Source organism: Taurulus bubalis, assembly GCF_910589615.1.
Source record: "Taurulus bubalis genome assembly, chromosome: 19".
In the NCBI taxonomy this organism is placed as follows: domain Eukaryota; kingdom Metazoa; phylum Chordata; class Actinopteri; order Perciformes; family Cottidae; genus Taurulus; species Taurulus bubalis.
In genome coordinates, this window is record NC_136607.1 from 20,734,922 (window position 1) to 20,751,027 (window position 16,106).

General features: G+C 39.5%; 1 protein-coding gene across 1 annotated transcript; it reads left to right on the forward strand.

The window, feature by feature from the left end:
• Window positions 1-741: 741 nt before the first annotated feature.
• Window positions 742-8,431, forward strand: epb41l4a (erythrocyte membrane protein band 4.1 like 4A; the record flags this gene model as incomplete). The annotated part of the gene is made up of 19 exons (XM_079235264.1): window positions 742-837; window positions 922-1,026; window positions 1,147-1,192; window positions 1,288-1,366; window positions 2,675-2,772; window positions 2,986-3,067; window positions 3,534-3,621; window positions 3,991-4,079; window positions 4,618-4,681; window positions 4,787-4,878; window positions 5,896-5,949; window positions 6,059-6,130; window positions 6,632-6,682; window positions 6,912-7,001; window positions 7,111-7,146; window positions 7,222-7,257; window positions 7,899-7,967; window positions 8,048-8,119; window positions 8,226-8,431. The coding sequence occupies 19 exons, from the start codon at window positions 742-744 to the stop codon at window positions 8,302-8,304; spliced, it is 1,398 nt and encodes a 465-aa protein (XP_079091390.1). The 3' UTR covers window positions 8,305-8,431.
• Between the last annotated feature and the right edge of the window lie 7,675 nt (window positions 8,432-16,106).

Consider the following 16,106-nt stretch of genomic DNA (forward strand, 5'->3'; position numbering starts at 1 on the left):
CAAAAGTGATTCAGACATTTTGAAACGAAAATAAAAAAGTTTCTGATGAGAAATACAGAAAAAAACTAAACATTTAAATGAGAGGAGGAGGGGGAGGGGCGAGGAGACCGTCTCCATGGCAACAGAACAACAGCACAGAGAGAAAGAGAGAAGAAGAAGAAGAGGAAGAGTTAGTTGATCAGCAGCAGGTGAGGAAGAAACACATTTGTCTTCTTCATTTTAAGTTTTCTGAATATGATTTAATCAACAATAATAATGATTATTATTTATTAGTTTTCTGCCTTTTGTTTGTTTCCGAGGCGCTCGCTGTCTTTAAATATAATACACATTATTTAATAAAACCAGTAAATAAATACAGTAAGTATTGTTTAATAAAACCAGTAAATAAAGACAGTAAATATTATAATGATAAGTAAAGCTCAGTGCTCTTTATTATTGATTAATAATTCGTTTTAAAGACATAAACACAACATTATCAGCATCAAGTCTCATTTATTATATTATACTTTTATTATTTTAATATAGTCTAACACATTTCATCATAATACAAAATAAAACATTACAAATATCTAAACTATATAAATATAGTTCAGCCTCAACGTGCAATAAATATGAAGATGACTGTAATCGTATAACTTATGATCTTATAGATATTTATGTTTCTGGGGCTAATATATTATAATATATAATATTCACACAAGAAAATATGTTTTATCTAAATGTCTGTGGTTTTAGGTAATGATGGCCTGTTTCCGTGGCAACTGGGATGAATTTTATGGCGAAGTCCTCCTATTGGACGAGAGGAAGATGACACTGACGGCCGAGCAAGGTATCAAGGTGAGAGAGAACTCTGTCACTCACCTGAACGCACCTGAACACTGAGTCATATGCGGAAGGGAAACCCTGTTTTTCATCCTTTAGAAATCTTCCAAGGTGGCGGCCATCTTGGATCAGGTGTTTTCTCACCTGGACGTGACTGAATTTGAGTTCTTCGGTTTGAGATTCTGCGACAACAAACAGCAGACGGTGAGAAACGTGTTATAATTTTGTTAATTTTTATATATATATATATATATATATATATATATATATATATATATATATATATATATATATAATGTATTGTGTGTTTTTTTGCTTCAACAGCACTGGTTGGATCCATTAAAAACTCTTTCACAACATCGAGACCTCGGTGAGTTTCATAAATCTGACCTATTATTATCAAGCTAAACATTATTATTATTATTATTATTATTGATATTCTTCCTGTTCTTACTGTTTTTTCAGTCGGGCCGCCGTACATTTTCTACTTTGGTGTCAAGTTTTATGTTGAGGATCCGTCCAAACTGAAGGAGGAAACCACACGGTAGTTATTAAAGTATTATTACTATTATTATTATTATTATTATTATTATTATTATTATTATCACTAGATTTAAAACAGGGATTACATTTATTAATTTACTGACATTTTTGTATTTTTTATTTTAGGAACAGTTATTGGTAACTATTAAATATGAATACTACGAGATAGTGTTGGTTCTGGTGCCCCCTGTGGATTAAAGAGGTAGTGTTGGTTCTAGTACCCCTTGTGGACTAAAGTGGTAGTGTTGGTTCTAGTACCCCTTGTGGACTAAAGAGGTAGTGTTGGTTCTAGTACCCCTTGTGGACTAAAGTGGTAGTGTTGGTTCTGGTGTCCCCTGTGGACTAAAGAGGTAGTGTTGGTTCTGGTGCCCCCTGTGGACTAAAGAGGTCGTGTTGGTTCTGGTGCCCCCTGTGGACTAAAGAGGTAGTGTTGGTTCTAGTGCCCCCTGTGGACTAAAGTGGTAGTGTTGGTTCTGGTGACCCATGTGGACTAAAGAGGTAGTGTTGGTTCTGGTTCCCCTGTGGACTAAAGAGATAGTGTTGGTTCTGGTGCCCCCTGTGGACTAAAGAGGTAGTGTTGGTTATAACGCCCCCTGCGGACTAAAGAGGTAGTGTTGGTTATAACGCCCCCTGCGGACTAAAGAGGTAGTGTCTGGTGCCCCCTGTGGACTAAAGAGGTAGTGTTGGTTCTGGCGCCCCCTGTGGACTAAAGAGGTAGTGTTGGTTATAGTGCCCCCTGTGGATTAAAGAGGTAGTGTTGGTTCTGGTGTCCCCTGTGGACGAAAGAGGTAGTGTTGGTTCTGGTGCCCCCTGTGGACTAAAGAGGTAGTGTTGGTTCTGGTGCCCCCTGTGGACTAAAGAGGTAGTGTTGGTTCTAGCGCCCCCTGTGGACTAAAGAGGTAGTGTTGGTTATAGTGCCCCCTGTGGATTAAAGAGGTAGTGTTGGTTCTGGTGTCCCCTGTGGACGAAAGAGGTAGTGTTGGTTCTGGTGCCCCCTGTGGACTAAAGAGGTAGTGTTGGTTCTGGTGCCCCCTGTGGACTAAAGAGGTAGTGTTGGTTCTGGCGCCCCCTGTGGACTAAAGAGGTAGTGTCTCGTGCCCCCTGTGGACTAAAGAGGTAGTGTTGGTTCTGGCGCCCCCTGTGGACTAAAGAGGTAGTGTCTCGTGCCCCCTGTGGACTAAAGAGGTAGTGTTGGTTCTTGTGCCGTCTGAGCCCGGTCCAGCAACCCGTCCTGGTCTCCAGCAGCGTGGAGTGGTGTCGGTTTAATTATTAAAACTAATAGAACAGTGACGAGCGTCTCTTCGTTCAGGTATCAGTTTTTCCTGCAGGTGCGTCAGGATGTCCGTCAGGGCCGTCTGCCCCGCCCCCCTTATCTCAAGCCCCGCCTCTCGGCTCTGATGCTGCAGGGTGAGAAAACACTTTAATCTGGTTTATTAAACCATGTTTTATTAAACGATGAGCTCTAAATCAACGCTCGTCGACACATGATGAGATTTATATTTCACTTTTAACATTTTAAACATTTTCCCTTTCATTATTCTATTTGGTAAAACAGATTCAAGTATAGAACAAGTGTTTGTATCATTGACTTCAACATCACAGTTAATTATTTCCTATCAGCAGAGCGAGGAGACCAAAAGGAGGCGCAGCCTTCAGACGCAGAGGAGAACCAGGAAGTACTACACATCTATAAATCCCTCAGGTAGACAGGAAGTATAGTATTACCTTTAAAAATGAAATAAAAAAAATAAAACCTGTTCAAACCAGCCAAAGCTTCACGTCGTAAGGTTTCTTAAAGACGTACACGCGTCTCTACGTCCCGCCTCCTCAGTCCTAATATGGCTACTTCCTGTTCACTGGTTGCAATAAAAAAACAAGATGGCGACGGCGAAATTGCCGAACAAGAGGCTTCAAAACAATCACGATGTCTTCGTCCATTTATTTTAAACAGTCTGTGGTACAAACTGAAAATGTCAAATATTAATATTTTAACTTTTACGATTGAACATGAAACATATTTTGTCTTTTAGTCACTTAATGCCTGTCAATCAATACGGATCACAGGTCGATTAAGTGATGTGGACTCTAACTAGCCTCTCTCTCTCTCTCTCTCCCTCTCCCTCTCTCTCTCTCTCTCTCTCTCTCTCTCTCTATCTATCTCTGTGTAGCGGTGTCTCTCGTCCTCAGGCTCAGCTTCTCTTCCTGTCTCTCTGCAGTTCTCTGCAGATGTTCGGAGTCTCTCTGTTCGCCGCCTACGTAAGATAACTATATAGTTATATATATATGTATATATATATATATATATATATATATATATATATATATATATATATATATATATATATATATATATATAACTATATAGTTATATATATGTATATATATATAGTTTATATATAACTTTATATAGTTATATATCTATGTATAGTTATATAACTATATATATAAATATGCAGACGCTTCTTAACTGATTGAAATATTAGCATCATGTTCATATTTATGAGTCGTGTGATTTGCATGAAACATTTGATTTTTTATTTACATTTTTTAGGGGATTTTTATACTTAAATATTTGTAACCCTTTTATTGTCAAAGATGCTGCTTCAATTCTTAATTATTTTGCAGGGTGAAAACCAAACTGAGTACTTCCTGGGTCCGACACCAGGGGGCGTGGTCATCTACAGGAACAACGTGCTGGTGGGGAAATATTTCTGGTAAGAATGAGACAAGGAATAGGTCTGTGCTTTTTGTTCAGAGTGAGACCTCTTTACATTATATATAATATACATAATATACATTAATATTAATGAATACATTAATGTAAATAAACAACAGAAATGTTCCAATAAGTAGAATTTTTTGTTTAAATATAAACAAACAGCATAAACAAATCATACAATGAATATATCTAAATGTAAAATATTTGTTTGAAAACAAAGTAAAAACATGTTTGTGTAAATAAACAACATCAACACATGCTTGAATAATTACAGATAAACAATGTACGTATATTTGCATGAATATAAATAAACATGAATAAAAGTAAAACAAACAAGTGTATATACATATAAATACAGAATAAATACAGTATAAATACAGTGAAGACATATTTGTATGTATAATAACAAACATACATCCGTGTCAATAAATACAAACAAAAGTTTGTAAAAAAATACATACAAATAAATGTAATAACTGTTAAATCAATTTACATAAAATAAAGTACATAAATGTCTTGACTCTTTTCTTCAGGCAGAGAATCAACAAACTTCACTTTAAAGACCAAACGTTTGAGCTCAGAGTTGTTGGAAAGAATGTGAGTTCATAATATAATTATGATTATAGTATAATTATGATTATTAGAACATCTGTGAAAGACAGAAGAGAATAATTTAAATGAAGTTTCATATTTGGGTTTCAGGGTTCTGAGACGTCGTTGTACTTCCAGACGCTTCATCGATCCGACTGCAAGCGACTGTGGAGGAGTTGTGTTGAGCATCACGTCTTCTTCAGGTGATTCAGATGATTATTACACAATTATTACACTTATTATTTCTTCAGGTCAGGTTATTAAGATGATTACTACACAATTATTACACTTATTCTTTTCTCTAAATCATGTATTCATTTTGTTCAGGATGTCCGAGTCGAAACCATCTACATACAAACTGAAACACAACAGGTACACACACACACACACACACACACACACACACACACACACACACACACACACACACACACACACACACACACACACACACACACACACACAATATACAATATATACAATGCTTCACAATACTTCATAATACTTCACAATACTTCATAATACCGTCTAGACGTTTATTTTTCACAAAAATAAAGCTTTGACATTTTGGTTTTTATTGTTGTTTATGATATACACAAGTATGTTTTTTATTAAAATCATTGTAAACGCAGATTCTCTCTCTCTCTCTGTCATGAGTAGTTTTGCTCGTTCGCCCACTCTGACCTTCGGCTCGCTGAGAAAGAAATCTAATAACAAAACAACAACAACAACAACAACAACAACAACAACAACAACAGCTGACCAGAGACCAAAACGTCATAGTATGCAAACTTTCTGATAATTATTATTATAATAATGTATATTATTTACATTATAATTATTATAATTATAAATATTATTGTTTTTACTACTATTTATATTATTATTATTGTTATCATTACTATTACTGTTATTACTGTTTTACTACCAATAATTTATTCTACCTGTTTTATTTAAATATATCGTCTACTTTAATTTGACGTTAAAACATTTCATACTGTTTGATAATTGTTTAATGTATTAATTTACTTCTTATTTATTCTAAAACTATTTGATTATTAACAGTCTCCACCTCCTCTCCTCCAGCCAATCAAATCGCGAGTGTCTCCAGTGAACCAATGGCGATGAAGGCAGCGCCACCTGCTGTTCAGAGGTGAGAGAGAGAAACGTGTTTGGGTCCAAAACATTTGAGACGTCACGTGATCATGTGATTCCTGCAGGGCAGACGGTCACGTGAAGCCCAGTGCACCATGGGAAAACAGTGGCCCTCAGAGGTAAAGCATAACAAAAGCACAGAAGCATAAATGTCTTATAACCAAACACTGACAATGCATTTAATCTGTTAGATAATCTGATTAATACCAGAATGTCATTCGGTTCCAGTGGCCTCTTCAACCCAAAGTTTCCTCCAAACACCAAAGAAGAAGAAGAAGAAGGTGGAGGAAGATCTCAGAGGTAAGACCATCGACCAATGAGCACTGAGGAGGCCTAATGGTTAGCCAATCAAAGCCAGGGGCGGGGCTACCCCCCTTGTCAAGCTGCCTTATGAGGTGTTAGGCTCGTTGGAGACGAGCCACTTCTGATCAGAATCGATCACCGGCGATCGGCGCGCAATGCATGCTGGGTAGATTTGTGTCCGACTTGATCCCGACTGTCGGTTTCAGAGCCAGGCGGCGAAGCAATTATTATTTCATGTCTGCTATGATGTTTGTTTTTAGATTAAACATGAGGTCAAGTATTAAACTACATAAATAATAATGTTCTACAACACGTGGAGTGTGTGTCAGATCTAAGAGCCGATCAGCTCTCTGGTCAGGCCGCCTTGCTCTCGTGAGATTATCGTTGACCACATGTTCGTGACGTCAGAGCAAGTCGGACACAAATCTACCCAGCATGCATTGTGCGCCGATCGCCGCCGATGGATTCTGATTAGGGCGTTTCCTGTTTGTCTTGTAGGCGGAGCAGAAGTCTGGACGGAGATCGACCAATCAGAGAGCGGGGGAGGAGGTGAGGGATTTAAAAAAAAAACTAAATTTGAAAATCAACTGTAATTATTATTAATATTAAAACATATTTTCTATGATATAATATTATGAAATAAAGACACATTTCACAAGTTTTTGAAACTGGAAAACTTTTTCTAATGATGGTGAATTTGGTGGTGATGATTTTTTTTGGTGATTGTTTTCCGGTGATTTTTTTTTAGCCATTTTTTTTGTCCACGTTTGATCACCAGGTCTCGTTCCCGTGGCAACACCAGCAGCGGCAGCGAGTCCCAGAACACGGCGAGTAAAGACGAGCGGCGCAGACGGAGGAAAGCGCCTCGGTAACGAATCCATGAATCTCTCCACCGTTGATGTCACTGTTCTCTTTGTTCCGTTCATATTCATTCCGCCAGCCTTTCGCTCGCTGATCTGCTTCCTGTTTGCACCTAGCTATCGCCATGGCGAACGGAGGCGTGATTCCAGATCGTAAGTGCTGTATTAATGCTAATGCTAATGCTAACACTTGTTTTAAGTCCACTGAAATTAATTTCTTCTTTATAGACGGAGTCCCGACTCTCTGACGTGGAAACACATCCAGTGAGTGTGTGTGCGTGTGTGTGTGTGTGTGTGTGTGTGTGTGCGTGTGTGAGTGTGTGTGTGTGTGTGTGTGCGTGTGTGTGTGTGCGTGTGCGTGTGTGTGTGTGTGCGTGTGTGTGTGTGCGTGTGTGTGTGTGTGTGCGTGTGTGTGCGTGTGTGTGTGTGTGTGCGTGTGTGTGCGTGTGTGTGCGTGTGTGCGTGTGTGCGTGTGCGTGTATGTGTGTGTGTGTGTGTGTGTGTGCGTGTGTGTGCGTGTGTGCGTGTGTGCGTGTGTGTGTGTGTGCGTGTGTGTGTGTGTGTGTGCGTGTGTGTGTGTGCGTGTGTGTGTGTGTGCGTGTGTGTGTGTGTGCGTGTGTGTGTGTGCGTGTGTGTGTGTGTGTGTGTGTGCATGTGTGCGTGTGTGTGCGTGTGTGTGTGTGTGTGTGTGTGTGTGTGTGTGTGTGTGTGTGTGTGTGTGTGTACGTGTATGCTGGTAACTATAAATAAATAAAAACATTTAAGGTCATATTCTGAGCAATTATTTTACTTTATTAATTGAGTGAATTATGTATTATTGTGTGTGTATGTGTGTGTGTGTGTGGGTGTGTGTGTGTGTGTGTGTGTGTGTGTGTGTGTGTGTGTGTGTGTGTGTGTGTGTGTAGGAACCAGCTGACGGAGCCCGATGGTTTGATTGACAGACAAACGGAGGAAATACCTTATAAGGAAGTGAGGTAAGGAAGCAGGAATAGAAAGAGGGAAGGAGGAAAGGAAGGAAGGAGGGAATTAAGGACACTTTGTTTGTGCCCTACAGAGTCTCTGGGGAACCAATCAGAACGCCCCGTTGTCCAAAACGTCGTCGGTGGGCGTCGGCTTCAGACCTCCAGTAGGTTCCAATCAAACGTTTCCGTCAGCGATGACATCACAGACTCACCTGTCCTCTTGGTCTCTTTGTTTTCATGTCAATCAAGTTCCTTCCTTTTGATGATCAGTTCCCAGATGGACCTGGTTCCTCCTCTTTCTGTCACCAAGGCAACCGGCGCCTCCCTCCGATTACCCACAAGTCCTTGAGGCAGCCGTCGGCTCAGCAGTTTTACGTTCCTTACATCTCGGCTAGCGGCGTTAGCTCAGCAGGAGGACACGCTCCTGTCACTCAAAGAAGCCCCGCCCTCAACTATGACTAACCTTCAGACTTAATTCTCGCTGCTGTTGAAGAAAACAACTCATATTTATTATAAAAATGTGCGTTATTTTCTCAGAAGGTGAAACAATGCAATATAAAACATATTCAGTGTTTGTGGAATTGTATTTAAAGCAACAATCTAAGACATCATTTATGTTTATTGTCTTCAAGTAACAAGAGTGAAAAGTTTTGAAATAAATAATAATAATGGTAATAATATTCTGCTGTGTCGTGCTTATTAAATGTTCTGAACATATTCTCTTGTTCTTCTGCATGTTTTAAAGTTAACCAGAAAACACAACAACAAGTAGCGGCTATGATTATTAACATAATTATATAACTACAGTGGAAACATAAAGAAAATCGTTTTTCATAATTTTCTGATTCAGTTGCATTCATTCACATGAACCCATTCCAGCATTTAATATAAAGGAAAGTGAACCGTAGTATATTTTACCTTATTATTATGATATAATTATGAATATTTGTCTTTATATTTGACCTCCATGGCTGTTGGGTGTATTACCTGGACCCACCAGCAGGGGGAGTGTGTTTCACGATAACTGGCACTGTGTTAGATCCTGATGGAAACATTTAGCAGTTTTACTAACTTAGAAAGAAGGACGAAGGAAGAAGGACAAAGGAAGAAGGAAGAAGGAAGAAGGAAAAAGGACGAAGGAAGAAGGAAAAAGGACGAAGGAAAAAGGAAAAAGGAAAAAGGAAAAAGGAAGAAGGAAAAAGGAAGAAGGAAGAAGGAAGAATGAAGAAGGACGAAGGAAGAAGGAAGAAGGAAGAAGGAAAAAGGACGAAGGAAGAAGGACGAAGGAAGAAGGAAGAAGGAAGAAGGAAAAAGGACGAAGGAAGAAGGAAAAAGGAAGAAGGAAAAAGGAAAAAGGAAGAAGGACAAAGGAAGAAGGACAAAGGAAGAAGGAAAAAGGAAGAAGGAAAAAGGAAAAAGGAAAAAGGAAGAAGGAAAAAGGAAGAAGGAAAAAGGAAGAAGGACAAAGGAAGAAGGAAAAAGGACAAAGCAAAGCGACTTGTTGGGATCATGTGGACGAGAAGCAAAAGCAAACCTTCATCTCCACAACGTGGAGAAGGAGATCTTCCGGCGCTCCACGACGCTTTGGTCCTCGCCGTCTGATACCGACGCACAAGCTCAGCTCTTGGCGTCTGGAACGTTCTCTTCTGGTGTCGGGTTCCTTAGGGTTCTAGCGGTGGTACTCTGACTCACAGATACATCCTTTCATCATAATCTCCTAACAACAGCAGATCAATATTGTTCCATCAGACAGAAGGACATAGCTACTCTGGCAGGGACAGATTTCAGCGGCGGATGTGAGTATTTGTATTGAGTCAGAATAAACTACGACGATTATGATGGTGAAGAAAGTTTTGAATGCAGCTGAATGGCTCAGAAGAAGAGAAGGGAGAAGAACACAAAAGAACCATCGGCTCTCTGTTGATAGAAAACACCACGAAGGCTTCGGGCCAAGCCTCCAGATCCGGGCCGCGACCCCCCGACCCCCCTGAGCCTTTGGCTGTGGCTCCGGGTTACTCTGCTGTGTTTGTGTCACATGCATTCTGGCCGCAGCGTAAACAGGATAACGGAAACAGAGAATCAACAAGCAGTGATGGATCTGTGAGGGAGGGGGCGGGGCCTGATCGGTGCTTTGAGGCTTCATTGAGAGGAACACTAGTGGGCAGCGACCCCGAGCACAGTCAGTATATCTGGAGCTAGATCAGCTGCACATCGGGCCCTCAGGGGCCAAAACGAGCTGAAACACAGCCGACCTGTTAAACGTTGTTATCTACAAACTCAATGCAGCGCATTCATCAAGAAGGAAAGTAAAAACAGCAGAAATAATATTGGAGGACGAACAATGAAGAGCGAGATCTCAAATAGAGATGTATTAGTTTAATAGAGATGTACTAGTTTAATAGAGATGCATTAGTTTAATAGAGATGTACTAGTTTAATAGAGATGTATTAGTTTAATAGAGATGTACTAGTTTAATAGAGATGCATTCGTTTAATAGAGATGTATTAGTTCAATAGAGATGTATTAGTTTAATAGAGATGTATAATAGAGATGTATTAGTTTAATAGAGATGTGTAATAGAGATGTATTAGTTTAATAGATTTGTATTAATTTAATAGAGATGTATTAGTTCAATAGAGATGCATTAGTTTTATAGAGATGTATTAGTTTAATAGAGATGTATTAGTTTAATAGAGATGTATAATAGAGATGTATTAGTTTAATAGAAATGTATAATATAGATGTATTAGTTTAATAGAGATGTATTAGTTTAATAGAAATGTATTAGTTTAATAGAGATGTGTAATAGAGATATATTAGTTTAATAGAGATGTATTAGTTTTATAGAGATGTGTAATAGAGATGTATTAGTTTAATAGAGATGTATAATAGAGATGTATTAGTTTAATAGAGATGTATAATTGAGATGTATTAGTTTAATAGAGATGTATTAGTTTTATAGAGATGCATTCGTTTAATAGAGATGTATTAGTTTAATAGAGATGCATTCGTTTAATGGAGATCTATTAGTTTAATAGAGATATATTAGTTTAATAGAGATGTATTAGTTTAATAGAAATGTACTAGTTTAATAGAGATGTGTAATAGAGATATATTAGTTTAATAGAGATGTGTAATAGAGATGTATTAGTTTAATAGAGATGTATTAGTTCAATAGAGATGCATTAGTTTAATAGAGATGTATTAGTTTAATAGAGATGCATTAGTTTAATAGAGATATATTGAAGAGATGAAGAGGTTCCTGAGACGTTTGTTGACATGACAAGACAAGTTGTTCCTCCACGTGGAAGACGTCCTGAAGGAAGACGTAGCCACGCCTCTGGAGCTGACCTTGATGACCTTTATGACCTTTATGACCTTGATGACCTTGTTGACCTTGTTGACCTTGATGACCTTGAACCACGTCAGCTGTTTCACTCCAACGCATCCACATGTCTGATGACAGCAGCTCACATGAACACGTGTTTTCCACTGACATCACTGGAACATAAAGTCTGTTCAGTGACCAGCTGCTGCTGTCGGACAGGAAACCACTGACTTTATATAAATAACCGAGGCACGAAGAAGCTTTGATGTTAAACTGCACAACTAGAGAGCGTTGGCCGCTGCACATTATTCATGAGTTTATCCCTACAGGAGCATGAAAAGGAGCAACTTTGACATTTTGGCCAGCAGGTGGTGCTGGAGGAAGTCTCATGGAGCGTCCAAAATGTAAACTCAAGGGGGTTATTAATTTAATAACATTCATTTTCATGTTTTTGGTTTATGAGGGAACAAAAGTCTCTTTCTTTACTCTTTTTAATGGTTGTATTTGTGAAAGTTGTCATGAGTCATTAGTCCTTTTTCCCAGACTCCTCCCCATGACCGCAGATGCTCCAGACTCCTCCCTCTGACCACAGACGCTCCAGACTCCTCCCCCTGTCCCGGTTACCTGCCTCCCATCAGCCTTTCCTGCACTAACCCTTTATGCATACCGGACCTTTCGCGCCCACCTCCTCCTTATTTCCCTCATTAGTCACAGTTTCTACCTGCAATATAGGAAGAAAGGAAGAGATGACGTCATGTATGATTAGGATTTATTTGAGGTGATAAATATGGTATTTGTGCCCATCTTTAATTTAAGCATAAATATGTAGAGTAACAACCTTTTCCTCCGGGGTTCAGAGACCATCGAAATTATAACATTCTGACGAGTTGCATGATGGGATATGTTGGCTCCAGCTATTTTTCATCTATTTTTCATTTCTCATCCGTCTTTCAGGCCTCTTTACATGGTGCAGCTCCAGAGGGACATCATGTCACCTCATTGGCGCCATGCAGCCGCCATGCAGCCGCCATCCAGCCACCATGCAGCCGTCATCCAGTCGCCATCCAGCCTCCATCCAGCCGCCATGCAGCCGCCATGCAGCCATCATCCAGCCGCCATGCAGCCACCATGCAGCCGTCATCCAGTCGCCATCCAGCCGCCATCCAGCCGCCATGCAGCCGCCATGCAGCCATCATCCAGCCGCCATGCAGCCGCCATGCAGCCGCCATCCAGCCGCCATCCAGCCGCCATCCAGCCGCCATGCAGCCGCCAATATAAATCTATTCAGCCCGCTGATATCTGCACTGCACATTATAAATAACCAGCCGGCTCCTGGATACCTGCAGACTCCCAGCATGCACTCTGCTCTGCTCTGAACAACCTGTGAAGACTTTTATATCTCAGACCATCTGTTATTAAAATATTACATTTTATTAACAGATGGAAGTTTATTTTGTAGGTTGACTTTGTGTTTGGGTGTTTTTACAGCTAAAGTCTTTATGTGTGTGTGTGTGTGTGTGTGTGTGTGTGTGTGTGTGTGTGTGTGTGTGTGTGTGTGTGTGTGTGTGTGTGTATGTGTGTGTGTGTGTGTGTGGGATGTGGCTTTCTGAGCTCAATGAGGGAACATTTTCTTCAGGCCAAATAAAGCTGCCCATGTAAACTCCACATTCCTGAGTTTGTGGTGCGTCTGCCTCAAACTCTCTTTCTCTCGTTCTTTTATGGAAGGAGGAGGCTGCATGTGTGTGTGTGTATGTGTGTGTGTGTGTGTGTGTGTGTGTGTGTGTGTGTGTGTGTGTGTGTTGACAATTAAGATCTACAGACTGACATTGAGTTTCACACTCTTTCTGCGTACTGTTGCAAAATGTCTCAATCTGCACTAAACTGCACACAATGAATAATACATGTTGTGTTAGTGTATTTAAAGCAGCTGTATTAGTCATGTACTGTTGACCTCAGTTATGGAAAGTATGACAAACTAGTATGTCCATTTCATACTACTTTATACTTTTACTCCACTAGATCTCAGAGAGAAATATTGTATTTTATACACAACATTATTTAAAGAGTTGTAGTCACTTTTCAGATTAAATCCTTTACATACTGGACAAAACCAAAGACTGGGCTAAACTAAACTAGCTAACTGTAGTTAAAGTAGCTAACTGTAGTTAAAGTAGTCAAAGTAGCTACCTGAAGTTAAACTAGTTAAAGTAGCTAACTGTTGTTAAAGTAGTTAAACTAGCTAACTGTAGTTAAAGTAGTTAAAGTAGCTAACAGTAGTTAAAGTAGTTAAACTAGCTAACTGTAGTTAAAGTAGTTAAATTAGTTAAAGTAGCTAACTGTAGTTAAAGTAGTTAAATTAGTTAAAGTAGCTAACTGTAGTTAAAGTAGCTAACTGTAGTTAAACTAGCTAACTGTAGTTAAAGTAGCTAACCATAGTTAAACTAGCTAACTGTAGTTAAAGTAGTTAATGTAGCTAACTGTAGTTAAAGTAGCTAAACTAGCTAACTGTACTAAAGTAGCCAACTGTAGTTAAAGTAGTTAAAGTAGCTACCTGTAGTTAAACTAGTTAAAGTAGCTAACTGTTGTTAAAGTAGTTAAACTAGCTAACTGTAGTTAAAGTAGTTAAAGTAGCTAACAGTAGTTAAAGTAGTTAAACTAGCTAACTGTAGTTAAAGTAGTTAAATTAGTTAAAGTAGCTAACTGTAGTGAAAGTAGTTAAATTAGTTAAAGTAGCTAACTGTAGTTAAAGTAGCTAACTGTAGTTAAACTAGCTAACTGTAGTTAAAGTAGCTAACTATAGTTAAACTAGCTAACTGTAGTTAAAGTAGTTAATGTAGCTAACTGTAGTTAAAGTAGTTAAACTAGCTAACTGTAGATAAAGTAGCTAACAGTAGTTAAAGTAGTTAAACTAGCTAACTGTACTAAAGTAGCCAACTGTAGTTAAAGTAGCTAACTGTAGTTAAAGTAGTTAAATTAGTTTAAGTAGCTAACTGTAGTTAAAGTAGTTAAAGTAGCTAACTGTAGTTAAGTTAGCTAACTGTAGTTAAAGTAGCTAACTGTAGTTGAACTAGCTAACTGTAGTTAAAGTAGTTAAAGTAGCTAACTGTAGTTAAAGTAGCTAACTGTAGTTAAACTAGCTATCTGTAGTTAAAGTAGTTAAAGTAGCTAACCGTAGTTAAACTAGCTAACTGTAGTTAAAGTAGCTAAACTAGCTAACTGTAGTTAAACTAGCTAACTGTAGTTAAAGTAGTTAAAGTAGCTAACTGTAGTTAAACTAGCTAACTGTAGTTAAAGTAGCTAACCGTAGTTAAACTAGCTAACTGTAGTTAAACTAGCTAACTGTAGTTAAAGTAGTTAAAGTATCTTCAACAGTAGCGAGCTGCTCTGACATTGATGCGTCAGCATTAATCTAATAATGTCACATAGAATCACACATCAGTCACAGGAGACATTTTACTGCATGAAGCTGAGTACTTAGGTACTTTTACTTTCAATAAGTACAACATCTGTGTTTTTGAGGTGTAAACATTGAGACATTCAGTCTTTGTGTCTCCGTCCCACAAAAACAAAACAACTCCAGCCAGATCCACAACAACAAGAACCATCCCCAGACTCCCAGAAAGAACCGCACACACACAAACGTGTGCGTGCGTGCAGACACACAAACGTGTGCGTGCGTGCAGACACACATTGAAGTCACAGACCTCCCACAGCCTTGTCGGGTCTGACGCTCTCCCTCACACACAAGCCTCATCACGGGACTCTGTCATTAGAACTTCTCGGCTAGATGACACACTTTCACCAGCTGACCCTCACAAAGCCTGTTGGGACGCTCCCCTTCTTCAACAGGGTGGAGGGGGCGTGTCCTCTCAGCTGGTCACATGTCGCTCGGCCTTCCCGGTCGAGGTAAATGGTGTTGTGGGTTTGGGTCAGACCTCAAAGAGAGAGAGATCAACAGGATCCGGACCGAGTCGTTCTCGACTAAAACAGAAACAGCTCAGAAACCGTCACGCATGAACCCCTGAAGCAGAGAGTGAGCTTTGAGCTCCATGCTAACGTCAGCGCGCTACAAGCACAAAGCTAACTGATGAGTCCTAACTGATGAGTCCTAGTATGTATAGGAATGTGTTTTGGTATTCTTTCATTGGCCCGGCTCACCCTGGCTCTGGTGAGTCCAGAGTCTGGGGTTTGGCTCTGGCTGCTGTTGGGTGGGTCCGGACGGGGTCAGTGGTTTAGCAGCTGCTGAGGCTTTGGCTCCCAGCTCAGAGACATCTGCTCCCAGTACGGAGACCTCACAGTACTGGGAGTACCTCAAAGTTGTACTTGAGAGTACTTCCCAGTACTGAGTGTACCTCACAGTACTGAGAGTAATTCAAAGTACTGAGTGTACCTCAAAGTACACCGAAGCAAACACTGAGGGTACTTGTACTTTATACATGTATTTTCATTGTTTGCTACTTCTGCTCCACTACACCGCAGAAGTACATATAGTACTTTTTACTGTACTCCATCTCAGAGGTACATATTGTACTTTTCACTGTACTACATCTCAGAGGGAAATATTGTACTTTTTACTGTACTCCATCTCAGAGGTACATATTGTACTTTTCACTGTACTCCATCTCAGAGGTACATATTGTACTTTTCACTGTACTACATCTCAGAGGTACATATTGTACTTTTCACTGTACTACATCTCAGAGGTACATATTGTGCTTTTCACTGTACTACATCTCAGAGGAAATATTGCACTTTTTACTGTACTACATCTCAGAGGTACATATAGTACTTTTTACTGTACTACATCTCAGAGGGACATATTG